The sequence below is a fragment of the Gopherus flavomarginatus genome, chromosome 4 (genome assembly GCF_025201925.1).
Source record: "Gopherus flavomarginatus isolate rGopFla2 chromosome 4, rGopFla2.mat.asm, whole genome shotgun sequence".
Classification (NCBI taxonomy): Eukaryota; Metazoa; Chordata; order Testudines; family Testudinidae; genus Gopherus; species Gopherus flavomarginatus.
In genome coordinates this window covers 215,092,391-215,119,706 of record NC_066620.1, presented here as the reverse complement: position 1 = coordinate 215,119,706, position 27,316 = coordinate 215,092,391, and the positions used below count along the sequence as shown (strand labels likewise).

At 57.8% G+C, this 27,316-nt stretch overlaps 2 protein-coding genes across 2 annotated transcripts in view; both read left to right on the top strand.

Moving 5' to 3' along the window:
• The window catches only part of GAREM2 (GRB2 associated regulator of MAPK1 subtype 2), a 43,490-nt gene that overhangs the window by 4,912 nt on the left and 11,262 nt on the right, over positions 1-27,316 (top strand). Inside the window, exon 2 of the mRNA XM_050948766.1 lies at positions 10,226-10,366. Coding sequence (XP_050804723.1) covers positions 10,226-10,366 — 141 coding nt within the window. The remainder of the gene's footprint in view (positions 1-10,225; positions 10,367-27,316) is intronic.
• Positions 12,640-27,316, top strand: part of HADHB (hydroxyacyl-CoA dehydrogenase trifunctional multienzyme complex subunit beta) — a 96,918-nt gene continuing 82,241 nt past the window's right edge. Inside the window, exon 1 of the mRNA XM_050948855.1 lies at positions 12,640-12,644. The gene's annotated coding sequence lies outside the window, so the exon portion shown is untranslated. The remainder of the gene's footprint in view (positions 12,645-27,316) is intronic.

The window sequence follows — 27,316 nt, the reverse complement described above, 5'->3', positions numbered from 1 at the left end:
CTGCTCTGCCCTGGGGCCTGGAACTGCTGTCGGCAGGCCTGGAACCAGTGATAACGACTCTTCGAGTCTGGTCAACCAGTCGTGCACCCACCTTATAGTAATATCAACTAGCCCCGTTTCCCTGGTTTGCTTATGAGAGTGTCATGTGGGACAGTGAAAAGACTCATTGAACTCCAGATCTATCACATCTCCTGCTTCCCCCCGGCCACTAGGCCAGTAACCCTGTCAAAGGAGGAAATTAGGTTGGTTTGGCATGATTTGTACTTGGCAAATCCATGTTCCTTATCACTCAGTTACCTTCTAGGTGCTTACATACGGATTGTTCAAAATTTGTTCCAGTAGCTTTTCAGGTATTGAAGTCAGGCTGCCTGGTCTGTAATTCCCCAGGTTCTCTATTTAAAACAGGTCCCTGTGTTTGCCCTTCTCCGGTTCTCTGGGACCTCACCCGTCCTCTGGGAGTTCTCAGAGATAATTGCTGACGGTTCCGAGATTGCTTCAGCTACTTTCTTTAGTACTCGGGGATGAATTTCATCAGGCCCTGCCGGCTGAGTCCATCTAATGTATCTACATATCCTTTAACTTGAGCTTTCTCTAGTTTAGTTTCCTTCCTTCCTTCCCCTTGTCATTAATATTAATTGTGTTGAGTATCTGGTCACCATTAACCTTTGAGTGAAGACTAAAGGCATTAAACACCTCGACCTTCTTGATGTGGTCAGTTATTAGCCGTTCCTCTCCCAACCTGAGCCCCGGCCTACAATGAAAATGTAGATGGACGCTGCTCCATTGCTTGGGGGTATGACCTCAGGGACCTGCTCTGCCCCCAGTGACCCCTACTCCTTCACACGCCATGGAACAGGCTAGCCTGCCTCTTGAAGGGCCAGGAGCTCTGGGGCTTGCCAGGTCTGTTTGCTCAGCCCCATCTGGGCCATAATTACGTCTCTCCCAGCAGGAGAGGTGGAAGTGCCCTAAAAGTGTGTGTGGGGGGCCCACAAGTGCCTGAACTGCCCATCCCCACTCCACACTGTGCTGCACTGCACCCCCAAGACCCCGCCCCCACCCCACCTCTTCCCACCAAGCCCCTCCCCACTCACTCCTCTCCTCCCCTCCCCCCATTACTTTCCCTTATGGTCGGTAAAAAGTGGGAGAGTAAAGCCCCCCCCCCGTTCCAGCACTCCTGTCTCCCAGCCTAAGGGGGCTGAACACTTGGGGTCAGGTGGCAGATTGAAAATTGGGACCTCCCAGACAGGCTGTGAAGACTCAGACCAGGCCTATGCTGTGGGCCCGCCCTGGCTCCGCTGCTGTGGCACCGTTGGGCGGCCGTTTCCGACAGCGCCGGGAGGGTGTTTCCGTCCCTGTAAGTAATCCAGTAGCTAAGAGGTGGTAGCTTGACTGGCAGAAGTGTTCATCCACTGGCTGAGCCCCGTCTACCCTGGGGGTGGAGCTGGCATAGCGGGGTGGGGGTTTCGTACCCCGAGCATCGCAGCCACATTGATCTAAACCGGAAGTGTGGCCCAGGCCTCCGTGAGGGAGAGGCCCTGCACAGGGCTGGCCGAAGGCGGCACGCTCAGGAATCAGCTGCGAGTCAGCGCTCTGCCCCCGAGTGCAGAGTTAAAGGGTGCCCGGAAGGCGGGCTGAAGAGGAGCCCAACCCAGAAAGGGTTAAATGTTAGTTATTGACTTGGCTGGGCGGGGCTGAGGCCTGGCACAGACTCCACCCTGTGTGGGGAAAGTTGGGGTGGGGAGACCCACCTCAGAGGAGGAAATCGAGGCAGGGGGGCATGCAGCACCATGCGTGGCCAGCAGAGGGCTCTACAGGGCAGTCCTCTCCCCTTCGCGCTCGCTCCCTGGGCAGCCGGGCTGTCTCTGGAGGATTCGCACTGGCGCAGCTGATTAGGACTCACTCCAAATCCTGTCCCACAGTCAGGCACCGAGGGGCAAGACAAGAGTTGCCTTCTTCTGGATCCTGCAAGGTGCAGAGCAGCCTTTGGGGGCACTCAGCACTGGAAAGGGCTGGGCCCAAAGGGCCTGATCCGTAGGTCATTGGAAAGCCCCCCATTGAGGCCAGTCACCTTTCTATCAGACCCGATGGCGGGGAAGGTAGCTGGGTTTTCCAGGGTTCTTGTCCCCAGCACCATTAAACTTTAGCTGTAAACCTGGCTGGGCATCATAAATAACAGGTGCGCGTGTGAGTATGTTGCTCTCTAGTGTTTGCAGCCCAGAGACAGGATAAAAGCTGTACCACTGCTAGTGCTCTAGTGCGAGGGACGTGTGCGCTTTGCAGTAGAAGGATTGGGCAGTGTCCCTCTCCCAAGTAGGCTGTGCTGCCTTCCAAGCTGCCTGGCAGCTACTTGACAGGAATTCCTGTGGGTCCCGGGTGCTCAGGGATGAGCTAATTATGGAGGCTTTGCCTATGTCACAAACTGTCACGTTACCAGTTTATTGTTGAATCGATTTCCACTTCCTCTTGGGCTGCTGCAGTCCAGCTACTCGGAGCAGCACTGAGGAGGGGAGGCGGCCCGGAGTGTCCCGGCTCCAGAGCTGGGAGGCTGCCCATGGAATGGTTTCGCACCCAGTAACAGAGATGGGAGTGTGATTGGTACCCTTAGATGTACTGAGGAGGCAGCTTTGGGGGATTGGCCTTAACATCTATGACTATCTATAAGGCAATCCTGGGAAAGGAGAAGTGCTGCTTGGTGTCCTGGCTGAACCAGTGTGCACAGGAAGAACAGGAGGACTTGTGGCACCTTAGAGACTAACAAATGTATTTGAGCATAACAAATGTGTTAGTCTCTAAAGTGCCACAAGGACTCCTGTTCTTTGTGCGGATACAGACTAACACGGCTGCTACTCTGAGAAGTGTGCACAGAGTAACTCAGTTTCATCCCACTACCCCTGCCCCTTTCCCCACCCGTGTAGCACCCGAAGTCTCCGCTTCACTCCTGGGGGCCTACACCCTCCAAATACTTGCAGGCCACTGGGGTCTCTTGCCCCAATTAGCCATTCTCCCTCCCCAGGAGTCAGCCCCTCCAGTCCCAGCTCTTTTCTGTAACTCTTCCTGGTCTCCCTCAACGTCTCAGGAGATTTCCACTTGCCAGACGCCCAGAACATGAGCCTCGAAGTCCCTGTCCACCCACGGCTGGTGTCCTTGAGCAGGCTGGGCTGTGTGAGCCCTGGCACACACCGCACACAGCCCGCGAGAGCACACAGTTGCAATGGCTTTCCGTGTGCGTTCTCTCTCCGGGCTGCAGCAGCAGCAGCGACACAAAGGGACTGTCTTTGCGGCCCAGGCCCGCTTGCCAGCAGCTGCCAGAAGGGGCCGGTTGGATTTCAAGTCCTTGGAACTGTGCAGCTTTTCCCTAGTAACTGTTGCTGAGGTTCGTAGAACAACATTCGGGGAGGGATCCCTGCCTGCCACCCGCCCGCCTCTGGCACAGGCTGTTTGGAGAGCCGTGGCCCTGGCATCCCAGATGCTGTTCCCGACAGGTGCTTTGGGAGGCCAGGGACCAGAGAGCCAAGGGCTCAGAGCAGAGCAGAGGATGGGAAGGTGGGGAGAAAAGGGGGATGGGTGGAGAACCAGCTCCCGGGAGGTCTGGGTGAACCATGTTTTTGTTCCCAAATGAGTTGCGTGTTTTTGTTCCCCAATGAGTTGCCTGCTGAGGTTTTAAAGCAGGCCGGGTGGGCTCAGCAGACTGAGGCTGGGGGAGGAAAGCTTTAGGCTGTGTGTTTGGGTGGAAATAGACCATGAAACTGGCCCAGCCGAGTGCGGTGACACAAGGAAACAATCAGTGTCTGTGCGGGAAAGGAGACTGGTTTCCAATGGGTCTCCCAGCCTCAATCGTCTCTGCTGTGTCATTAGCGACCCCGGGGAAAGATGGATTCCTGACCCTGAGCATGTCCCAACCACTCCCCAGAAAGCACAACGCAGGCGTTGGGGCAGTTGGTATATTGGGAGCAGGAAGACAGCAGGCTGGATGGACACAGATGCTTGAGAAGCCATGGTCCTTAGGGGAGGACGTCTAGTTAGGTCCTATCTAGTCCATCTGCCCCAGGGTTGGGGGGAAGGGATCTTTTGCTTATTGTTAGGGTGCCCCTTCATTCCAGCAGTGGCAGGATGGTCCCAACATCCCTGGTGGGGGAAGGCGTGGGTTGTGTTTTCCTGGGGTGGGGGGGGGGGGTGGGGAGGAGGGCAGGCTCATTCCCTTTGTTAGTAACTGGGTCTCTTCCAGTCAGGGTTACCTGGGCTGCTGCAGAAGTGCAATGATTAGGGTCCGCACTCAGGACACCAGAGACCTGCGTCAAGTGCCTCCTCTGGCACATGCTTCCTGTAGGACCTTGGTCACCTCACTTACTCTCCCTGGGCTTTCATTCAGTAACGGCATTGCTCCGCCTACGGGGGTGGGAGATAAATATATTAACGATTGGGAGGTATTGAGAGGACGGGGCCCAGCTAAATACCTTGGAGAGGATGGAGAGAAAACTGAGGTCAGCTTTCGGCCCAGTGAATGGGAGTGGCTATGACAACATTGGATCACGAGAGCAGCATTAGCTGCACCGACGCCGAGCTGCGCAGCAGAGCCTGGAAGTGAAGCTGCACTTTTCAAGGTGCGCTGCTGATGTCGCCGGCTCCACCGCACACGTGGTGTGTGTGTGTGTGTGTGTGTGTGTGTGTGTGTGTTCGTGCATGCACACGAAGCTGCAGGGATGCATTTTCTCAGGCCTGTTTGATTTCTAACCCCCTTTCTCAGCCCCTGCTTTGGGCTCTTCCACCCAACTGGGCCTGAGATCTGGGTCTCGTCAGCCCTGGGGCTGGACAAAGTGGACTCTGCAGAAGGTGACTACAGTGCAAGTAAGCACACGTTCTCCTCTCGGAGTAAGAACAGACCCAATGTCTCAGTGCGGCACTAGGGGGCGCTGTGCTGCAGGGAGCAGTTCAGGAGGGTCAGTAGGGGGCGCTCTCCCCTCGGTGTCAGTGCTGAGCCCAATACCCCAGAGCGGTGCTAGGGGGCTCCATGGTGGGGGGGCGCTCTCCCCAGTACCCCAGCATGGCACAAGGGGGTGCTGTGCTGCTGCAGCTGCTCTCCTAACCAAACCAAGCCCGTGGCTCTACCGAGGGCCATGGAGTGGGAGTCAGGCGGCTCTGCCCCCCTGGCCACAGCTCTGCTTTCCCAGCAGCGCTAGTGCCTAGAAGTGCTCAGCGGCAGGATTTGGTATCAATAAAGTTGTCGCTTCAGCTGGGCTTTGCGGCTGCTGCTTCGGCTATTTAATCTGAACAAAGAGATGTTGCCAGGGCAACTTGCCACTCTTGGCAGCGGAGACCTGCTCATCCGTTGGGATTGGTGGGGGGAATATTCCCCGAAATGGCCTCGTCTAAGGGGCAGCTCCAGGCAGATCTGGGGGAGGGCAGGACTTGCTCTCTCTGCTCCGGCATCTACTAATGGCCCCAGTTCCCCCATGCTCGACGGAGTGCGCCGACGTACAGAGATACCCACCCTGGTCCCCGTGTGCAACGCATGGCCCGCGGGGCTCATGCTGCAGCCGCAGTCAGGAGTTACAGGGGACTGAGTGGGACTTTCTTCTTAGCAAAAATGGCTTTTTGGTTGGGTGTTTGAAACTACGTCTGTCGCCACTTTTCAGTGCCGGGGAATCATATTTCTCTCTCACCTAGAAGTGAATATTTAGGACCAGCCCTGGGGTTTTCACAGTTCCGCCTGCCCCCCATTCTGGTGTTGGGCTTCTCCTGGCAGCTGATGGGACGATTCCTTTGAAATCACCATTTCACGCCCGACGTTCTGGTTTGAAGAGCCGTGTAAAGGAAGCGCCCCCCCGACCCCCCCAGGCAGCTGGCAACCCAGGCGGCTGCTTGCTTTGCAGTCACCAGGCCGCTCATGCTGCTGTCCATGTGGAAGGGTTTGCAGGCTCTGGCCAGGCTGGTGAAAGTGACAAACTGAAAATAAAAGTTTCATAAAAGAGCCTGTGACCAAACAGCAAGTTAGCTCAAATGAGAGCAGAACGCCACCGAGCTCCTGGAAGGCCCAGGACAGAGAATAGTGATCATTTCTGGCTCTTAGCTAGTGCCTTTCTGCGTTAGAGCTCACAGTGCTTCACCAAGGAGGGTGGGAGCATTCTCCCCATTTTACAGATGGGAAACTGAGGCACAGTGTCATCCAGCAGACCAGCTGCAGAGCTGGGGCTAGAACCCAGGTCTCTTGAGTCGCCTGATCAGGAACAATTGATGCCTGCTGTGGACATGTTCCACGAGAGAAATGAAAGGATCCACCTGGCCAGCAAAAAGGATGTTGCCTGGCTAATATGGTGGGGAGTAGCCCAGCAAACCTGCTGTTCACACTGCAAGCTGGCTAGACTCTGTCACAAGCCTCTCCCCACTCCAGACAGATCTGTGTCCCCAGCTTTCACCAGTCAAGCGTCCGTCATCCACAGCCTTTCCCTCAGGCCTACCCTAGCATGGAGTAGTGATCCCTGCACTCCATGGCCAAGATCTGCTTTGCTGTGGTGCCACGTCGCCCGGGGTGGCAGAATGCACCCAGGGACGAGAGCCACTACGGCTCTGAAAGCAGTTCCTGTCCCCAGGAATGCCCCCAAACCTGGGGGGAACTGATCTTCCATGCTCCCTCCCCTACTTCTACACGGTATTGTCCACACACACAATTGCATCAGTTAAACCGGAGCACACCCAGTGTGGACGCGTTTATGATCTACTGCTATTGGCTTAGATAACACTTTTGCATACTGGCTGATTACTGATTTGTTCCAGCTATTTGCTGACTATGAATTCAGCCTCAAACCCTGATCATGAGGACGGTATCACTGGCCTCCTTTGACAGCTCATAGAGCCAGAGTCCAGACCCTGGCGCTGGGGCAGGCCCAAGTGACCTTAGATCATCGCTGACAGGTGTTTGTCCAGCCTGTTCTATAAACCACCAGTGATGGGGATTCCCCAACCTCCCTTGGGAGCTGGACCCCACAGCTTAACTCCCCATAGAGTCAAAAGTTTTCCCACATCTCTCACCCATCTCCCTGCCTGCAGACTAAGCTCTTTTTGTCATGCACTACTTTCCAGGGCCCTGGAGAACAATTAGTCTCCATCCTGGTGAGAACAGCCCCTCACAGATTGGACGGCTGGTCTCAGGTCCCCCCTCAGCCTTCTGTTCTCAAGACTAAACACCCCCAGGGCTTTTAACCTTTCCTCATAGGTCAGAAAACTGAAAACACAATGAAATCCAAGGGGAAACTGAGGCTCAGAGTGGGGCTGCTACATGCCCCAGGCCACCCAGCAAGTCGGACCTCAGTTGGATCCATAAGGCCTGGCTCTGAGTCCTTTGCTTGGGCTGCCACATGCCACTGTGGTCCTGGGGGAGGGGAGCAGGCTGGCCCGGGGTGCTCAGGGCTGGCTGCGTGGGAGGCGCAGGGTGCTGGGGCAGGTGGGATGGTGTTGGGGGAGGGGATCAGGCTGGCTGGGGTGCTCAGGGCTGGCTGCGTAGGAGGTGCAGGGTGCGGGGGCAGGTGGGGTGGTGTTGGGGGAGGGGATCAGGCTGGCTTGGGGTGCTCAGGGCTGGCTGTGTAGGAGGTGTGGGGTGCTGGGGCAGGTGGGGTGGTGTTGGGGGAGGGGATCAGGCTGGCTTGGGGTGCTCAGGGCTGGCTGCGTAGGAGGTGCAGGGTGCGGGGGTAGGTGGGGTGGTGTTGGGGGAGGGGATCAGGCTGGCTTGGGGTGCTCAGGGCTGGCTGCGTAGGAGGCGCGGGGTGCTGGGGCAGGTGGGGTGGTGTTGGGGGAGGGGATCAGGCTGGCCTGGGGTGCTCAGGGCTGGCTGCATAGGAGGTGCGGGGTGCGGGGGCAGGTGGGATGGTGTTGGGGGAGGGGATCAGGCTGGCTTGGGGTGCTCAGGGCTGGCTGTGTAGGAGGTGTGGGGTGCTGGGGCAGGTGGGGTGGTGTTGGGGGAGGGGATCAGGATGGCCCGGGGTGCTCAGGGCTGGCTGCGTAGGAGGTGCAGGGTGCTGGGGCAGGTGGGATGGTGTTGGGGGAGGGGATCAGGCTGGCTTGGGGTGCTCAGGGCTGGCTGCGTAGGAGGTGCAGGGTGCTGGGGCAGGTGGGATGGTGTTGGGGGAGGGGATCAGGCTGGCCCGGGGTGCTCAGGGCTGGCTGCGTAGGAGGTGCATGGTGCTGGGGCAGGTGGGATGGTGTTGGGGGAGGGGATCAGGCTGGCTTGGGGTGCTCAGGGCTGGCTGCGTAGGAGGTGTGGGGTGCTGGGGCAGGTGGGGTGGTGTTGGGGGAGGGGATCAGGCTGGCCCGGGGTGCTCAGGGCTGGCTGCGTAGGAGGTGCATGGTGCTGGGGCAGGTGGGGTGGTGTTGGGGGAGGGGATCAGGCTGGCTTGGGGTGCTCAGGGCTGGCTGCGTAGGAGGTGCGGGGTGCTGGGGCAGGTGGGGTGGTGTTGGGGGAGGGGATCAGGCTGGCCCGGGGTGCTCAGGGCTGGCTGCGTAGGAGGTGCAGAGTGCGGGGGCAGGTGGGATGGTGTTGGGGGAGGAGATCAGGCTGGCTTGGGGTGCTCAGGGCTGGCTGCGTAGGAGGCGCTGGGTGCTGGGGCAGGTGGGGTGGTGTTGGGGGAGGGGGCAGTCTGACCTGGGGTGCTCAGGACTGGCTGCGTAGGCGGTGCAGGGTGCTGGGGCAGGTGGGGTGGTGGTGGGGAAGGGGATCAGGCTGGCCCGGGGTGCTCAGGGCTGGCTGTGTAGGAAGTGTGGGGTGCTGGGGCAGGTGGGGTGGTGTTGGGGGAGGGGATCAGGCTGGCTTGGGGTGCTCAGGGCTGGCTGCGTAGGAGGTGCGGGGTGCGGGGGCAGGTGGGGTGGTGTTGGGGGAGGGGATCAGGCTGGCCCGGGGTACTCAGGGCTGGCTGCGTAGGAGGTGCAGAGTGCGGGGGCAGGTGGGGTGGTGTTGGGGGAGGGGATCAGGCTGGCTTGGGGTGCTCAGGGCTGGCTGCGTAGGAGGTCCGGGGTGCTGGGGCAGGTGGGGTGGTGTTGGGGGAGGGGATCAGGCTGGCCCGGGGTGCTCAGGGCTGGCTGCGTAGGAGGTCCAGGGTGCGGGGGCAGGTGGGATGGTGTTGGGGGAGGGGATCAGGCTGGCTTGGGGTGCTCAGGGCTGGCTGTGTAGGAGGTGTGGGGTGCTGGGGCAGGTGGGGTGGTGTTGGGGAGGGGATCAGGCTGGACCAGGGTGCTCAGGGCTGGCTGCGTAGGAGGTGCAGGGTGCTGGGGCAGGTGGGATGGTGTTGGGGGAGGGGATCAGGCTGGCCCGGGGTGCTCAGGGCTGGCTGCATAGGAGGTGCAGGGTGCGGGGGCAGGTGGGATGGTGTTGGGGGAGCGGATCAGGCTGGCTTGGGGTGCTCAGGGCTGGCTGCGTAGGAGGTGTGGGGTGCTGGGGCAGGTGGGATGGTGTTGGTGGAGGGGATCAGGCTGGCTTGGGGTGCTCAGGGCTGGCTGCGTAGGAGGTGCAGGGTGCAGGGGCAGGTGGGATGGTGTTGGGGGAGGGGATCAGGCTGGCCCGGGGTGCTCAGGGCTGGCTGTGTAGGAGGTGTGGGGTGCTGGGGCAGGGGGGGTGGTGTTGGGGAGGGGATCAGGCTGGACCAGGGTGCTCAGGGCTGGCTGCATAGGAGGTGCGGAGTGCTGGGGCAGGTGGGATGGTGTTGGGGGAGGGGATCAGGCTGGCCCGGGGTGCTCAGGGCTGGCTGTGTAGGAAGTGTGGGGTGCTGGGGCAGGTGGGATGGTGTTGGGGGAGGGGATCAGGCTGGCCCGGGGTGCTCAGGGCTGGCTGCATAGGAGGTGCGGAGTGCTGGGGCAGGTGGGATGGTGTTGGGGGAGGGGATCAGGCTGGCCCGGGGTGCTCAGGGCTGGCTGTGTAGGAGGTGTGGGGTGCTGGGGCAGGTGGGATGGTGTTGGGGGAGGGGGCAGTCTGGCCTGGGGTGCTCAGGGCTGGCTATGTAGGAGGTGTGGGGTGCTGGGGCAGGTGGGATGGTGTTGGGGGAGGGAATCAGGCTGGCCCGGGGTGCTCAGGGCTGGCTGTGTAGGAGGTGTGGGGTGCTGGGGCAGGTGGGATGGTGTTGGGGGAGGGGGCAGTCTGGCCTGGGGTGCTCAGGGCTGGCTATGTAGGAGGTGCAGAGAGGTGCAGGGGGTAGGGGATCAGGCCGGTCCCCGGTGCTCAGGACTCTCCCTGTCCCCTCTGCAGGAGAGTACGTGGAGGGGGTGAGTGACCAGGACGTGCTCCTCATTCACTCCTGCCGCCAGTGGACCACGGTGACGGCCCACAGCCTGGAGGAGGGGCACTACGTCATCGGACCCAAGATCGACATCCCACTGCAGTACCCAGGTACTGGGGCCATCAGGGGGTGGGGGCTGGGGCCTCTCACCCAGGCAGTGCCTGAGCTCCGCTTCTGTGGGGCAAAGGAGCCTGCGGCTTCCCAGAGGCGCGCTGGGATGGTGCCCAGCCACTGGGGGGGGGAGGGTGGTGGGGAGGTGGCACTGGGCATCTTTCTGTTGGGGGTGGTGGCATTTCTGGGGGTCAGGAGCAGGGCACCATCTCTAGGAGTTCAGCAGGGGCACGGCAGTGTTGCCGGGAGCTAGGGAGGGATGTGGTGGTGGCACCAGGGGCTCCGGGAGATGGCAGTGGCTCCGGGGACTCAGGGACATGGTGGTGTGAGGGGCTCCGGGACGTGGTGGTGGCTCCGGGAGCTCAGGGATGTGGCGGTGGCTCTGGGGACTCAGGGATGTGGCGGCGTGAGGGGCTCCGGGATGTAGCGGCGGCTCTGGGGGCTCAGGGATGTGGTGGCGTGAGGGGCTCCTGGACATGGCGGTGGCTCTGGGGACTCAGACGTGGCAGCACGAGCAGCTCAGGGATGTGGCAGTGGCTCCGGGGACTCAGGGATGTGGTGGCCTGAGGGGCTCTGGGATGTGGCGTCGGCTCTGGAGACTCAGGGACATGGCGGCACGAGGGGCTCCAGGGCAGATTGACATTCCTCCAGGGCAGATTGGCAGAGGCCCTGGAGGTTTTTCGTCTTCCCCTGCAGCGTGGGGCATGGGTCACTTGCTGGTGGATTCTCTGCAGCTTGAGGTCTTCAAACCACAATTTGAAGACTTCAATAACTCGGACATAGGTTAGGGGTTTGTTATAGAAGTGGATGGGTAGGGTTCTGTGGCCTGCTTTGTGCAGGGGGTCGGACTAGATGATCACATTGGTCCCTTCTGACCCTAGAATCTATGAATCTATGTGGTGGTGGCTCCAGGGGCTCAGAGACATGGTGTGAGGGGCCCTGGGACATGGAGGCAGCTATGGAGACTCAGGGACGTGGCAGCACGAGGGGCTCAGGGATGTGGTGGTGGCTCCGGGGGCTCAGGGATGTGGCAGTGGCTCTGGGGGCTCAGGGATGTGGCGGCATGAGGGGCTCTGGGATGTGGTGGTGGCTCCAGGGGCTCAGGGACGTGGCGGTGGCCCCGGGGGCTCAGGGATGTGGTGGCGGCTCCAGGGGCTCAGGGACATGGCGGTGGCTCCGGGGGCTCAGGGATGTGGCGGTGGCTCTGGAGGCTCAGGGATGTGGTGGCACGAGGGGCTCTGGGATGTGGTGTTGGCCCCAGGGGCTCAGGGATGTGGCAGTGGCCCCGGGGGCTCAGGGATGTGGCGGTGGCCCCGGGGGCTCAGGGATGTGGTGGTGGCTCCAGGGGCTCAGGGACATGGCGGTGGCTCCGGGGGCTCAGGGACATAGTGGCCTGGGGGGCTCCAGGACGGGATCTGATGGCATCTCGTTCTTAGCACTGCTGGAGGATGACCCCAGCTGTGTTTGCCCTGGGATCCTTTTAACATCCCATTGCCTGGCCCAGCGGGTCACAGCCAGGCCTGAGGGAACCAATTGGGGTTGGGGGGGTGAGACTGCGATGACCTGACCTCGTCTGGGAGCCCGCCCGCCTGCTGCCGGTAGCGGGTGTTGCCGGCCGGAGGGACGTGTGTCTAGCTCAGGGTGATTGGTGCCGCTGGTGGAGATTTCCCTGCTAGCTCAGAGGGGCATTTGCTGAGGTTGAGGTTTATTAGTGTTTGTGCCCGGGGTCTCTCCTGTGGCCCTGGCCCGGCCCGGCTTCCAGTCTCCCGGGCGCTATTTTCCTCTTCATGGGAATGGCCACATTTCTCTGCCCTCGTCTCTCCCGCCTTGTGGGACGCAGCTGGGAACGCTCAGGTTTGATCCCAGCTTGGGGCTCTCGGGTGAGGGTCCCAGCCTGACCGGCCCCTCCATGCCCCTGGGGGTTGCGCTCAAGCAGTTGGGTTTTGGCGTAATGCCCTGGGCAGAGCCTGGCGCATCCCTGGCTGCTGGGTGCAGTGCTCGCAGCCCTGCTCCATGGCTGGGGAGGCCACTCTCATGCCCCCAGAACACCAGACATTCTGGTACTTTGGGAACAGCGAGACCTGCCCCCGCCAGCATGACCGCACGTGCACCATACGGACAGGATGGGGCACTCTTCAAAGGGGCGTCCCCCGCCTCATGCCGGACAGAGCCCGGGGGAGGCCGGAAGTGTAAAGTGAGAGCGCGTGATGGGAACGGTTTCTGCACCCCACGCCGCCCCTGCCTCTCCGCGCCAGGGCTGGTTGCTGGCGGGCCCGGTGGGCTGTGCACAGGGGCACGTCCGTGTAGAGCAGCCCAGTTCCCTTGTGGCACGGGAATCAAGCTGCGAACAAGTCGTCTTGTCTGTGTTTGTGGCTCGCGCCCAGAGCTGGACGCAGGAATCCCAGGTTGGGGGAGGCTAATTGGGGGACTCTCCCCTCCTTGGTTCTTCACTCTCTTTCTCCCCTTCCATTGTTTCCCTCCTGTGCTGCCCTAGTACTAACCCTGAACGTCCCTTCATCTTCAGAGGGGCTCCAGGACTAGCTGGGCTTCGCTCCCCGGCTGTGTCCTTCTAGCCGGCTCCCAGTTCCAGGCGAGGGCGAGGGGCCAGCTCCCTTTCTCTCGCGAGCCGCTTGCCCTGCTTCCGCCGGGGCTGAGTTCAGGGACAGCCCATCACAAGCCCATGGGGCGTTGCATGGTTCGCTGGAGCCCCGGCACTTCCCGAGGGGCCCTGGGGAGCTGTGGGAGGAACCAGCGGCTCCGTGAGGGGCGACGGGTAACTTGGGGGGTGCGGGAGCCCAGGTGAGTCAGAGGTCGGGGTCGGACAGGAGATCGGCCCAGCTCCTTGGCCAGATGGTGTGTGGGGGGAGGGACGGGACCGGCGCTGAGCTCATTGCAGCCACGCCCCCCCATGCCCGGCTAAGTGCAGCCCGGCTGGTGAGGAGTCCTGCTGATAAACAGCTAATGGGCTGTGGGGGCTGGGGCGGGGTGGGGCCATCAGCAGGCCCAGGAGGAGCCGCAGGAGGGGGAGTTGGGAAATGTGTTAACCGGCTTTACTGGGCTCACTCCCAGGAGAGCGGCGGTGGCTTCAAACCGGCCCAGTCGCAGCCAAGGGGCCTGTGGCGCATCCTGGGGGAGCCCCACGGGGCTGGGCTCCCGCACCCTGCAAAGGCTCACGGGATTGTTTGTGAAGTTCAGTAGCTTGGCCCAGGCCAGGTGGGAGTGGGTGACCCCCTACCCCAACAGAACTAATGCCCCTGAGTCCTGGCCTGCAGCCCCCCGGCTACCCCAGTCCTCGGCTCCCCCCAGTTCTCGCGGTGCCCCTCGTCCTGGCCTGCAGCCCCCCAGCTACCCCAGCCCTGGGCTCCCCCCAGCTCTGCCAGTGCCCCTGAGTCCTGGCCTGCAGCCCCCTGGCTACCCCAGCCCTGGGCTCCCCCCAGCTCTCGCGGTGCCCCTCATCCTGGCCTGCAGCCCCCTGGCTACCCCAGCCCTGGGCTCCCCCCAGCTCTGCCAGTGCCCCTCAGTCTTGGCCTGCAGCCCCCCTGCAATCCCAGCTCTGGGCTCCCCCCAGCTCTGCCAGTGCCCCTCATCCTGGCCTGCAGCCCCCCAGCAATCCCAGCCCTGGGCTCCCCCCAGCTCTGCCAGTGCCCCTCAGTCTTGGCCTGCAGCCCCTGTTAGCCCAGCCCTGGGCTCCCCCCAGCTCTGCCGGTGCCCCTCAGTCCTGGCCTGCAGCCCCTGGCTATCCCAGCCCTGGCCTCCTCGCAAGGTTTGCCAGTGCCTCTCACTCCTAATCTACAGCCCCCCTGCTATCCCAGCCCTGGGCTCCCCCTCACCCCCAGTTCTGCCGATGCTCCTCACTCCTGACCCGCAGCCCCCGGCTATCCCAGTCTGGGTTCCCCCACAGCTCTGCTGGTGCCCCTCAGTCCTAACCTGCAGCCCCATGCTATCCCAGCCCTGGGTTCCCCACACCAACTCCCAGCTCAGCTGGTGCCCTGAATCCTGCCTCCTGCTATCCCAACCATGGGCTCCCCCAGGTCTATTTATGCCCCGACACACATCCTACTACCTCCCAGCCCTGCAGAGCTCAGCCAATGCCCTTCCTTACTGATGCCCACAGCTTCCCCGTGCTAGTCCAGTCTTGAGCTGTCCCAATACTGCTCCCCAAAACTGTCCGCATCTCTGCTATTCCAGCCCTGGAAGTCCCCCCAACTCTGCTGGCACCCCTTATTTCAAACCTGCAGCCTCCCTCATCACTGCAGTACTAGCCAACCGCTGGCACTTGTCCAGTGCTCCCCAGTCTCCTTCGCCACTCCCCAGGTGATTGGTTCCCCAGGGGGCTAAAATCCCTAGACACGGCATTCTCTGCCTTCCCTCGGGGAATGTAATTACCGAGTGCCAGGCTGTGGCCTCGCCCGTATCACTGTACCTGGTGAGATAACAGTGCTGGCAATGGCGACACCCACTGCAGCACTCGGGGACGCGGGGCAGCGTCGCCGACATTAGAGGACACTGCGCTGAGGCTGGGCCCCTGAGGGACACAAGCTGCCCCCTGGGTGCACCTGCCAGGCACGTGGTCCATGAGCTGATCTCTCCAGGCTGAGTAAAAGTCGATGGCAAGCGACACTCCTTGGGCACAGCTGGGGGCCGGAGAGAGCAGCTGTGGCGGGGCTAGACCTAGATGTGGGAGGAGCCCACTCACTTGCTCCCATCACACCTCTCCTTAGACCTCGCCTCTGCCAACAGGCCTACAGAAGATGGGATAGTGGGGGGGGCAGCCGGTGAGCCGAGACTACGGCCCCTCTTTCCAGCCCATGTTCTGCCCCCTCGATCCGTCTTTGATTGTCAGCACTTTGCTTGCAACAACCAGCGTTTTCTTCCACGTCTGTGCCGTGCCCAGCACAACAGAGCCCAGTCCTGTAATAACAGAGCCTCAGGGGGGCCAGTCAGCACAACTCTGCGCTCCGTAGAGTGACGCTGACTGGGTCCTAGGGGGCCATGCTCCAGGGATGGAGGAGGAGGCTCTGGGGCACCGCATGTGCTGGGGTGATGGCGGGACCTTGGCCTGTAGGTCTGCAGTGCTTCTCCCTGCAGGGCAGCAGGCCCGTTACTCTGCAGCTGGTGGGTGGGAGTGGGACGCGCTCTGCGGAATAAGGCCGCCCCTTGCTCTCCCTCATTCCCTTGCATGGAGCGTGGCTCGGACCTGGGCAGGAGTCCCCGGGTCTAGGCACTCGGAGCCGCTCTCCTTTGGAAGAGATCTGAGTCTCACACACCCCAGGGCGAGCGTGACACCCAGAGGGCAGGACATGGCGCCGTTACGGGGCCGACCGCTGAGCTCCATCACTTGGGTGAAACTGGAGGAGTCCAGGGAGCTTCTGGGTTTATGCCAAAAGCAGCGATAGCAGGATCCAGGCTCCAGGGACGCCAGCGCAACCCCATCAGAGGCTACATGTGGAACAGCGGCAGCAGTGTCTCTGGGAAGCAACGTTACCAGAGCCACATGAGCAGCACAAGAGCAGGGCTTACAGGTTTCCGTCCAGCCGCTCTCTCTGCACCGTGACCTCCCCAGAGGCAGCGCAGTGCAGTGGGCAGGACGCTTGGGTGGGTTCCGTTCCATGCCGTGCCGTTGGGCAGGGGGTCTGCTTGCTGCCGTGCGAGGTGGGGCCCGGCAAGGCGCGTGCTCTGTAACTGCTGAGGACTTGGGCCTCCCAGACTCTTAGATGAACCCTTTCCCTGCCATGGTGCCAGCAGCTGCCGCCGAGTAAAATCCCTACTATCCAAGTGCCAATGGCATTTTCTAATCCTTGTGGGGCTGGGGCGGGGGTGGGATAGTTCTGTGTGTGTGTGCGAATGAGCCCAGGGGCCGGGGGTGGGGCAGCTCTCCAGAAAGTGCCCCTTTCCCTGCTAGGAGCCAGGCAGGCAGCGAGCCGGGGCTAAGGAAGCAGCTCCCAGCTGCGGTCGGGTTCACCAGAGGCTGGGGTGAGCATTTCAGAGTCATGCATGGATGCCAGCTAACCCCCACCCACGAGAGCTCAGGGCTGGGACCCAGGAGGTTCTCCAGGAGACTCTCCGCTGATGCTGCAGTATTAGAGAGTTTATCCCCTTGGCCTGCAGGCCATGACAGAGCAACAGACACACACGTGACCAGTTGTGACTTCCCCAGGGAACGTAAAAAAGGCCAGCCGAAAGGTCCATCTAACCCAGTATCCTATCTTCTGACAATAGCCAGTGCCAGGTGCCCCAAAGGAAATGAACAGAACAAGTAATATCCCGTTTTGCCCATTCCCAGCTTCTGGCAAACAGAGGCTACGGACACCATCCCGGCTAATAGCCATCGATAGACCTGTCCTCCAGGAACTTATCTAGTTCTTTTTTGAACCCTGTTATAGTCTTTGCTTTCACAGCATCCTCTGGCAAGGAGTTCCATAGGTTGACTGTGTGTTGTGTGAAGAAATACTGCCTTTTGTTTGTTTTAAATCTGCTGCCTATTCATTTCATTGGGTGACCCCTGGTTCTTGTGTTATGAGAAGTAAATAACACTTCCTTAGTTACTTTCTCCACACCAGTCATTTCTATAGACCTCTATCCTATCCTCCCTAAATTGTCTCTTTTCCAAGCTGAAAAGTCCCAGTCTTATTAATCCCTCCTCGTATGGCAGCTGTTCCATCCCCCTAATCATTTTTGTTGCCCTTTTCTGATCCTTTTCCAAGTCCAATAGATCTTTTTTGAGATGGGGCGACCACATCTGCACACAGTATTCAAGATGTGGGGGCACCAGGGGTTTATATAGAGGCAATATGATATTTTCTGGCCTATTATCTATCTCTTTCCTAATGATTCCCAACATTCTGTTTGCTTTTTGGACAGACGCTGCACATTGAGTGGATGTTTTCAGAGAACTATCCACAGTGACTCCAAGATCTCTTTCTGGAGTGGGAACAGCTAATACAGACCCCATCATTGTATGTGTATAGTTGGGATTATGTTTTCCAATGTGCATTACTTTGCATTTATCAACATTGAATTTCATCTGCCATTTTGTTGCCTAGTCACCCAGTTTTGTGAGATCCTTTTGTAGCTCTTCGCAGTCCTCCTGGGACTTAACTATCTTGAGTAATTTTGTATCATCTGCAAATTTTGCCACCTCACCTTTACCCTTTTTCCAGATCATTGATGACTATGCTGAAAAGCGCAAATCCCTGTAGAAATCCTTAGGGGACACCACCATTTACCTCTCTCCATTCTGAAAACTGACCATTTATTCCTACCCTTTGTTTCTTGTCTTTTATCCCAGTTACCAACCCATGACAGGACCTTCCCTCTTAGCCCGTGACAGTTTACTTTGCCTAAGAGCCTTTGGTGAGGGACCTTGTCAAAGACTTTCTGAAAGTCCAAGTTCCTTATATCCACTGGTGACACACACATGCACCATCCAGCTGGCCAATTCCACGCGTGGCTCCGGGTCCCAAAGCACAAGGGAACAGGATTCTTTGCAGGCATGGAACGGATGCCCCGGGTGCACCTGGAACCGCTCCTGTCCCTTTGTGCATGTGGGACGTGCTCGCCTTCCATCTGCACGCACAAGAGTGGGGGTGGGGCATTTGTGCTTCCAGCTACGGCCCAGCCTCCACCCCCTTCTCACTAACATCCGTCTTTATTGATCTGATTGATTTGCTCAGTGCCTGGGATGTGCTGCTCGCAGCGTGGGTCTCATCATTCAAACCCCATTGACCGGAACACGCCGCTGTCAGCCAACGGGAGAGCAGAAAGCGCCAGCAGTCACAATGCGCAGCCGCGCTAACAGGCTGCACCTGGCGCCTATCAGATCAAGGCAAGAGGATTCCAGAGAGAAGAGCCCCTGCCCCCACCCCCCACCTCACAGACCTACCCCCAGGTCAGCCCCAGCAATGCTGCTAAGCCCAGCTGTCAGGATGAGACATGGGCAGAAAGAGGCATTCCCTTCCCCTGCATTTAAAGCACGTGGCTTGCGACCAGAAGGAGGGTGATTAGCCAGTGCGAGGAGACCGAAGTGTCACCTCTCCTCAGGGCGCGTCGTAGCACAGAGGGGTTTGCCCTCTCCAGGCCCTTCACTGACATGTGGTCCTGGCTTTGGTCCTCGGGGGCCAGCCGGTCAGTATCATTCCCCCGATTTACAGATGGAGAAACTGAGGCTGAATTGGAGACGTGCCCAAGGTCACCCAGCGAGTCGGTGTCAGAGCAGTCATTAGACCTGGGGTGCTTCTGACTGTCCATCCTTTGCCCTTACCAGGGCTCCTCACTTGGGTCAGCAGAAGGGTGGGAACCTGGGCTCTTCAATGCTACAGGCAGGACTGTTGACTGCTTGAGCTCAAGGGCTGGCTCGGTAGCAGACCTGCATGGCCTAGGCACTAGAGGAGTGGGAGATGAGGTGCATCAGACCTCGCTGGTCCTTGGAACCCGAACCTCGCCTGTGGATGGTTCTTCTCTTCAGTCCCTCAAATTCCTTTGGGCTCATGCTATTCTCCTCTGTCAGACGTGTAACCTCGAATGTACATGCTCCTCCGAGCCTGAAAGCTCACCCTTTGCTGGTGAATTCAGTCTAGCCAGGTAAAAACCTCACCTGTCCCTCTTCTTCCTTTCAGGAAAGTGGAGAAAATCCTGGGGGATCGCTGGGCATTTTATAGACAGATTTGACAGCTGTTTTCTATTGACTTGGGGTTGTGGGCTATCCAGGAAAGGAGTTTCTTCTCAGAGAAGTTATCGGGGTTTGTAAGGGCATTGGCGTAACATGGTGTTTGTAGGATTGGGGCAACTTTGTTTTATAAGATAGGACAGCTCAGTTTGGCCTTTTCTCTTCTCCCCGCCTGGTGTGGGGTTCTTTTTGTGGTGGAGCTCCCGGCATGGCATTCTGCTACAAAGGACGCTGGGAAAGCAACAACAATGAAAACGTTCGCTAATCAATTGCATCCCAGAGGGGCTTGGTTTGTAGGCAAAGGAGAGTAAAGCGGCCGGGGGAGCTCTTCAATAATTCATCATTCCTCAAACATGCTAATCCGGCGCCTGAGTTTCTGAGCGCTTTCCACCCTTGGCCACGAGGGAAATGCATGCGTTCCTTCACAGAGGTGGCCACTCCCACTCCCCCAGAGGCCTGCCCACTTATTTTGACTCCTCTCCTGTAGGCGCATTTTGCTGTTGCAATTAAAGTTAATGGCAGAGCAGAGGGCGACATAGCAAAATAATTTGCAGATGATACGAAACTACTCAAGCTAGTTAAGTCCCAGGCAGACTGCGAAGAGCTACAAAAGGATCTCACAAAACAGGGTGACTGGGCAAGAAAATGGCTGATGAAATTCAGTGTTGATCAATGCAAAGTAATGCACATTGGAAAACATAATCACAGCTATACATAGAAAATGATGGGGTCTAAATTAGCTGTTACCACTCAAGAAAGAGATCTTGGAGTCACTGTGGATTGTTCTCTGAAACTAGGGTGACCATATTTCCTTATGCTGAATACAGGACACCTGGTAAAATTACTCATATTCAAGTGAGTTCAATGGCGACCAATCAGAACGATGCAGTACAAACGTTCAAATTAACATCAAGTTGACTGAGCCCCTGTTAAAAAGAAATACTGCAGAATTGGATTCTTTTTATTTACCTTCTTATCTTTAAGGTTTTAGGGTTCACACAGGGTGGGGTGACACACACCCCCACACACGAAGAGGTGACACATACACACTCCCATACATCTCTCTCACACGGAGGGTAACCAACCGACACAACGCTCCCTGCCTGGTGCTCTCAGCCCTCCATGCCTGGCTGGAAACGTTGGGAATCATTAAGAAAGGGATAGATAATAAGACAGAAAATATCATATTGCCTCTATATAAATGCATGGTACGCCCACACCTTGAATACTATCAGAGAGGTAGCTGTGTTAGCCTGAATCTGTAAAAGCGGCAAAGAGTCCTGTGGCACCTTACAGACTAACAGACGTTTTGGAGCATGAGCTTTCGTGGGTGAATACCCACTTCGTCGGATGCACATAGTGGAAATTTCCAGAGGCAGGTATAAATATGCAGGCAAGAAGCAGGCTAGAGATAATGAGGTTAGTTCAATCAGGGAGGATGAGGCCCTCTTCTAGCATTTGACGTGTGAAAACCAAGGGAGGAGAAACTGCTTTTGTAATTGGCAAACCATTCACAGTCTCTGTTTAATCCTGAGCTGATGGTGTCAAATTTGCAGATGAACTGAAGCTCAGCAGTTTCTCTTTCAAGTCTGGTCCTGAAGTTGTTTTGCTGCAGGATGGCCACCTTTAAATCTGCTATTGTGTGTCCAGGGAGATTGAGGTGTTCTCCTACAGGTTTTTGCATATTGCCATTCCTAATGTCTGACTTGTGTCCCATTGTGACTTGTGTGCCATTGACCCCTGCCCAGCCCCGGCCGCAACCTTGGAAGCAACCCTTCCCCAAGCGACATTAGCTCCATGTAGCATCTCCCTGGACATACGCCGGCTCTGCGCCCACAGCATTTACCAGGACAAGGCAGAAGCTTAATTCTATTGCCTAGGCCCCTGAGTGGGGATGGGTCAGAGGGTAACGCAAGCTGGGAGGGTCTGTGACTCCCCAGCCAGCCGCTCACTCCGACAGGCCAGCTGCCTCACCTGCCTGGGCCCCGTCCCTCCGGGTTGGTGGGTGCATGCAGCAGCTGTTGCAGTCCCCGAGCAGGGAGGGAGGCGAGGGGCCGCAGCCAGCCCAGAATCTCTGTCTGGTCCCCAGGGACACAGGTTGTTTGCATTTTGCATTTCACTCCTCCTGGGGCAGTGACTCTGGGCTGGTCAGTTTCACGTTGTGTTTATTCTCCCTGTGACTTTCTGGTACCATGGCCTGATGCTGCTGTTGTGTTTGGGTCTCCAGCACTTCATAGAATATCACGGTTGGAAGGGACCTCAGGAGGTATCTAGTCCAACCCCCTGCTCAAAGCAGGACCAACCTCAACTAAATCCGCAACTTCTGGAGGGACGGGTTAAGCTCAGACCCCTGGAAACGTTTCTGGATCTCTGGGTCAGTCGTGTCTCTTAGAGACCAAAGCTGAATCCACACATAGAAAAGTTTTTCATTGCAAGGCAATTGAGCCCTCAGCAGCCTCCCTCTTTTCCTCCCACTTCCACCCTTTAACCCCTGGGGAAATTCCCCTTCCTCTGCTGCGCATGGAGGGCTGTTTTCCGTGCCTCGGAGTAGAATGACCAGACTGCAAGTGTGAAAAATCGGGGTAGGGGGTGGGGGGTAAGAGAAGCTTATAAAAGAAAAAGACTCAAAAATCGGAACTGTCCCTATAAAATTGGGACATCTGGTCACCCTACCCTGGAGGGACGACCCATTTTTAAACAAGGCCTTGCACTTTGCCAGCTGGCTGGTAATTGGTTCCAGCCAATAGGCAGATATTGGCTCTGATTGCATGAGCATCGTTAATAACCAGTCTCCACCCCTGCTCTGGTACTAGTGGTGGTGACTGAGCTGCGCTGGGCTCTGCGGCACTTTGGGGCAAGCAGGAGTTTACCCCAAACAGTAGCTCCCCGAGGGGGTTGATTATTTTATTTCAGAAAACAGCTGGATGCCTCTAGCAGGCTGGCCTAGTGCTGGGAGCAGACGGCATGGGCCGCTGGCTCAGACCCTCCTCTGTGTACCCACATTCACTGAGACCAGCAAACTCATTCCACTGGTGACGAAAACAGGATTTGAACCCAGCCCTCAGGCAGAGAAAGGCCGGGACCATCAGCCAGACATTAACCTTCCCAGCCCTTGTGGATGAATCCGTGCAAGGTGGATCGGCTGCAAGTCAGCCAGGGCTTCGAGCTGGTCAGTAGCTGGCAGAGCCTAGCGGGAGTGAGTCAGAATTCGGGGGGGTGAGGATTGGTTTCTCCCCTCGGCCAGTATGGTCTGCACATCCCAGAGGGAGCTTGGCCCCTGCTGTCACCCTCCACCCCGTCACTACCGTCTGTCCCTGGCATGCTAGCCAAGCCCTCCAGCACGCTTCGTTCCTGACCCTCTACGGGAAATGCTTACGTGGGATCCTGGCTTGGATGCCAGACGGGACCAGACCCAGGGGGTGTCGCTGGCTGGCTGCCCACTGAGCTGCTTCCCCTGGGAGGCGGATCATGGACTCAGGAGTGGGTGTGAAGAGGTGGGCAGGGGCTGGCAGGGAGGGAGGCCGCCTTCTGGTGGCTCCAGCCGCCCCAGCCTCGATCCCCCAATACGCATGCTGGACGAGGGGCTGCTGCTCTTGTGCATGGCTGGCAGCGGTGCTGGGTGACTGGTGGCCATAGGGCCAATGCGGCTCTGTGAGGCCGTGGCAGATGTGGCTCCGGAGGGGCTTTGCCCGTCAGCCGCCCCCAGGGCCCTGGCTCTTGGCTCTATTAGAGGACGTGGGGGGGATGTGTGTGCGGAGCAGGCTAGGCAGGGCACAGGGACCCCCCACGCAGCCCGTTGGGGAGCTGTGGCGGGCGTGGTGGGCTTGGGAACGGAGCAGCCTGCAAGCAGTTTCCATGGCAATGGGATGTTGGAAACCGCCAGGGAGGGAAGCAGAGGGTGTCTGGGAGCGGGAGCTAACGCTGCTGCCTGGCCGGGGGAAGGAAAGGCCCCCCCCATGTGTCCTCCCCCTCCTCCCGTGTGCCCATTCCCGGCTCTGCCGTGAGCAGACAGCCCCAGACCTCACCAAGGTTGCAAACCAAAGACCCTTGTGAAGCCCTTCAGATGCTTGGGGGGCGGTGAGGTCTGTCTGTCCGTCCTCCCACTGAACTGGCGCGTTGTGGGGTGGGGCACAGATCTCGGCTGTCCAGGGTCAGGAAAAAACGTTCTCCACTCGGGGCTGGTTGCTGGGCAGCGAAGGTTCCCAGATGGCACGGCTGGGCCTGCTGCCTGCCCAGGAGCCTCCCCCCTCTGGGCAGCGTGTTTCCTGCCAGTCAGCCTTGCTGAGCCATGCAGAGCGAGCGGGTGAGGGAGCCCTGGCGTGGGACACTGGGAACCGGTTGGCATTTGGCATTTCATCCTGGGAGCGGCAGGAGTTGCAGGGCTGGGGCTGGGCTACATGACTGCGCTCTGGAGAGGAGCAGGGGGGCGGCAACGAGGGTGAGGGCAGAGGAGATGCTGAAGAGGAGGGAAGAAGCCAGAGAAACCCCAAGCTTTTCGGGTCCAGTCCTGAAGGGCACGGATCGCCCTCTGTAGCACTTCTGCACTGACTCATGGGGGTCACCTCTCCTTCGTCTTGATCTCCCTCCAGCCTGGGCAGACCCCGTTCCTCCCTCCATGGGACCCACCCTATCCCCCACTGCTTCCCTCCATCCGTGTCATCACAGCGGGCAGGAGAGAGCCGGGAGCTGCCGTGCGGCCGAGCTGCCTGCTCCCCTGTGGGCTCTCCTCTGGGCTGGGGGGTAGGGGGCACACGAACCCCAGGAGTTCCCAGCCCAGGACACTGAGGTGGGGCAGCCCAAGCAGAGGCCTGGTGCTGGTGTGTGATGCCCAATGTTGCCCAAGAATATTCCTCCCTGGGTTGGAGCCCCGCTTCCTCTTTGCTCCCCAAGAGCGATTGAGCTTGGCTGGCCCAAGCAGCTGCGAGAAGCAAATGCTAAGGCCATGGGGTCGTGGGGAACCCAGATTATCCACCCGTACATGTTGTTGGCAGCGTTGCTGCAGCCGTGTCAGTCCCAGGATGTGAGCGACACATGGTGGGTGAGGTGATATCTTTTACTGAACCAACTTCTGCTGGTAGAAGGGACATGCTTTTGAGCTCCACAGAGTCTTCTTCAGTGTGTCTGTGCTAAACACAAGGTGGGACAGACTAAGCATAAGTGGTGCACGCATGCTGCAGGAGACCACTTCAAGTGAAGCAGGCAGCAAGGTGTGTAATGAGCCGTGAAACCAGAGTTCCTGCTACGTCCATGGTGTTTGGTGTCCAGCAGTTACGAATTTAAGTTCCCAGACTCACCTTTTGCAGGTGTTGTGCAGGTGTCCTTTGAGGATGAGCACTGAGAGGGCAGCTATGGAGTGATCGCTTTGTGGAAAGTTCACCCGCAGGTGACGGGGTGTTATTGTCTTTTGTCATTTTTCTGCATGCGTTCCCTTGAAAGCACAATGTTTCTCTAGTTTCACTCAGAGTGTTGTTGTTGAGGCATTGTAGGCACTGATTGTGGTACACCACGTGTTGCGATGGGCATGTGTAGGACCCATAGATCTTGACAGGTGTGTCGCAAGGGTCGGTGATCATTGTAGCCGTGGCGATATGTATGCAGGATTTGCGTTTGTTGTTCTGGCAGAGTCTGGTGCTGCTTCAAGTTGGTGGGTCCTGGTCTGTGGGGAGCTTGCTTCAAAGGATGAATTTGGCAAGGTTGAGGGTTGTTTGAAGGCCAGGAGAGGGCTTCCAGAAGGCTCAGGAAAGATTTCTTTCTGGCTGTAGTCCCCACTGAATATAGGTCGTAATTGTTGATAGCCCACGTGGGTTCTAGTGCAGTGACAGGTGACTACTAGAGGGGTGCAGTCACAGGGGGGTTTATTTCCATGCTGAAGCAAGTTCCCTGAATGTGTTTAGATGGCCCATTCCATGATCCAATCTACTTCTCTGTTGAAGTGTCCTTGTTTGGTGAAGGCTGTTTTGGTTGTGTTAAGATGTGTATCCTGGACTTTCTCCTCGGAGCATGTTCTTTGGTATCTGAGTGCCTGGCTGTTGATAACAGATTCCTTGGTGTGTTCGGGGTGGCTACTGGATCTGTGGAGGTAAGTGGGGTGATCCAGGGGTTTCTTGTGTGCAGTCATTTGTAGGGTTCCACTGATGAAGCTGATTGTGGTGCCCAAGAAGTTGGTGCGGGATTGTTCTAGAAAGAGTTTGGTGGATGGGTGTTGGTCGTTGAAGTTGTGAAGCCTACGAGGGAGTTTGGGTCATCTGTCCAGAGGGTGAAAATATCATCGATTTATCCCAGGTACATTGTTGGTTTTGTTGTGCATTTTTACAGAACTTCTTCCTCAAGGTGGCCCATGGAGAGGATAGGATACTGAGGAGCCATCTCAGTACCCCTGGCTGTTCCCACGGTTTGGACAAAGTGTTTGTTGTTAAATTGTTGTTAATCTGACGAGGTACAACAAGGACAAGTGCAGAGTCCTGCACTTAGGATGGAAAAATCTCATGCACCGCTACAGACTAGGGACCGAGTGGCTAGGCAGCAGTTCGGCAGAAAAGGACCTAGGGGTTACAGTGGATGAGAAGGTGGATATGAGTCAGCAGTGTGCCTTTGTCGACAAGAAGCTTATTGGTCTGTATAAGTAGGGGCATTGCGAGCAGATCAAGGGACATGATCATTCCCCTCTATTTGACATTGGTGAGGCCTCATCTGGAGTACTGTGTCCAGTTTTGGGCCCACACTAATAGAAGGATGTGGAAAAATTGGAAAGAATCTAGCGGAGGGCAACAAAAATGATTCGGGGGCTGGAGCACCTTATGAGGAGAGGCTGAGGGAACTGGGATTGTTTAGTCTGCAGAAGAGAAGAATGAGTGGGGATTTGATAGCTGCTTTCAACAACCTGAATGAGGGGTTCCAAAGAGGATGGATCTAGACTGTTCTCAGTGGTAGCAGATGACAGAACAAGGAGCAATGGTCTCCAGTTGCAGTGGGGAAGGTTTAAGTTGGATATTAGGAAAAACTTTTTCACTAGGAGGGTGGTGAAGCAGTGGAATGGGTTACCTAGGGAGGCAGTGGAATCTCCTGTGATGAACTGGGAATGTTCTTAATGTTTTCTCTGAATACTGTGATGGTGCCTCAGGTTCCCCCATGCAGTTCTTAAGTATCTAGGTGATGTGATAAGGGTGTAGGGTTGCTACAGAGCAAAGGGCCAGTGTACATAAATGCCTGACATTCTGTCTCCTGGCAACTGATGGCCTGGGCCCCTCCCCTGCAAAGGTGCCAACGGAAGGTGTTGGAGACAAAGAGATCAGGTGACCTCTTGGCCCGGGAAGGAGACAAAGGCCAGAGAGGAGGGGCTGGAGTGCGGTTTGAGTTTTGAAGCTGGCTGGGAAATGGAGAGTGGTGCCCCGATGGGGCTTGCGCTTTCCAACAGGGCTGTGGCCTCCCTGGGGGCCCCAGATGGACCTAACTAAAGTGGGTCCAGCTGTCTGTGCCTGCAAGACCTGTCTTGGACTGTGTTCCTGTCATCCAAATAAACCTTCTGTGTTACTGGCTGGCTGAGAGTCATGGTGAATCACAGGAAGCTGGGGGTGCAGGGCCTGGTCTCCCCCCACACTCCGTGACATCTTCCGTAGAGGTTTTTAAGGCCTGGTTTGACAAAGCCCTGGCTGGGATGATTTACTTGGTGTTGGTCCTGCTTTGAGCAGGGGGTTGGACTAGATACCTCCTGAGGTCCCTTCCAACATTCTATGATTCTATGAAATGTGACACGTTTGTGGATGAGGATGAAATGAGTGAGTATGGCGATGGATGTGGGGTGGATTTCCAAGCTTTGTCTATTGTCTTGCAGATATTTGAAGCAGGCAGCAATGAAGGATGTTGGTGTATAGGGAGATGTCTATGGTGGTGAGGATGGTGTTCTGAGGGAGGTTGTTAATGTTTTAGAGTTTCTGGAGGAAGTTGGTCATGTCCTGAAGGAAGTTGGCCCTTTGTGTGGTGAGTAGTTTGAGGATGGTTTCTCTGAGTCCTGTTCAGTAAGAATTCCATGGCCAGATATGATGGGTCTGCCGGGGTTCCCTTGTGTATGTATCTTGGAGGGTCCCTGGGGTGGCTTCGTGGGGGATGAGCTTGTAGAGTTTTTCCTGGAGTTGCCTGGAGAAGTATTTGATGGTAATTCTAAATTCCTGTGTGAATTGTGATGTGGGGTCTTCTGTGAGTTCTTTATAGCAGGGGGTGTCACAGATTTCTTTGCTAGCTTCGTTAACGTAGTCATCATGAGTAAGGGCTACAATGGCTCCCCCAT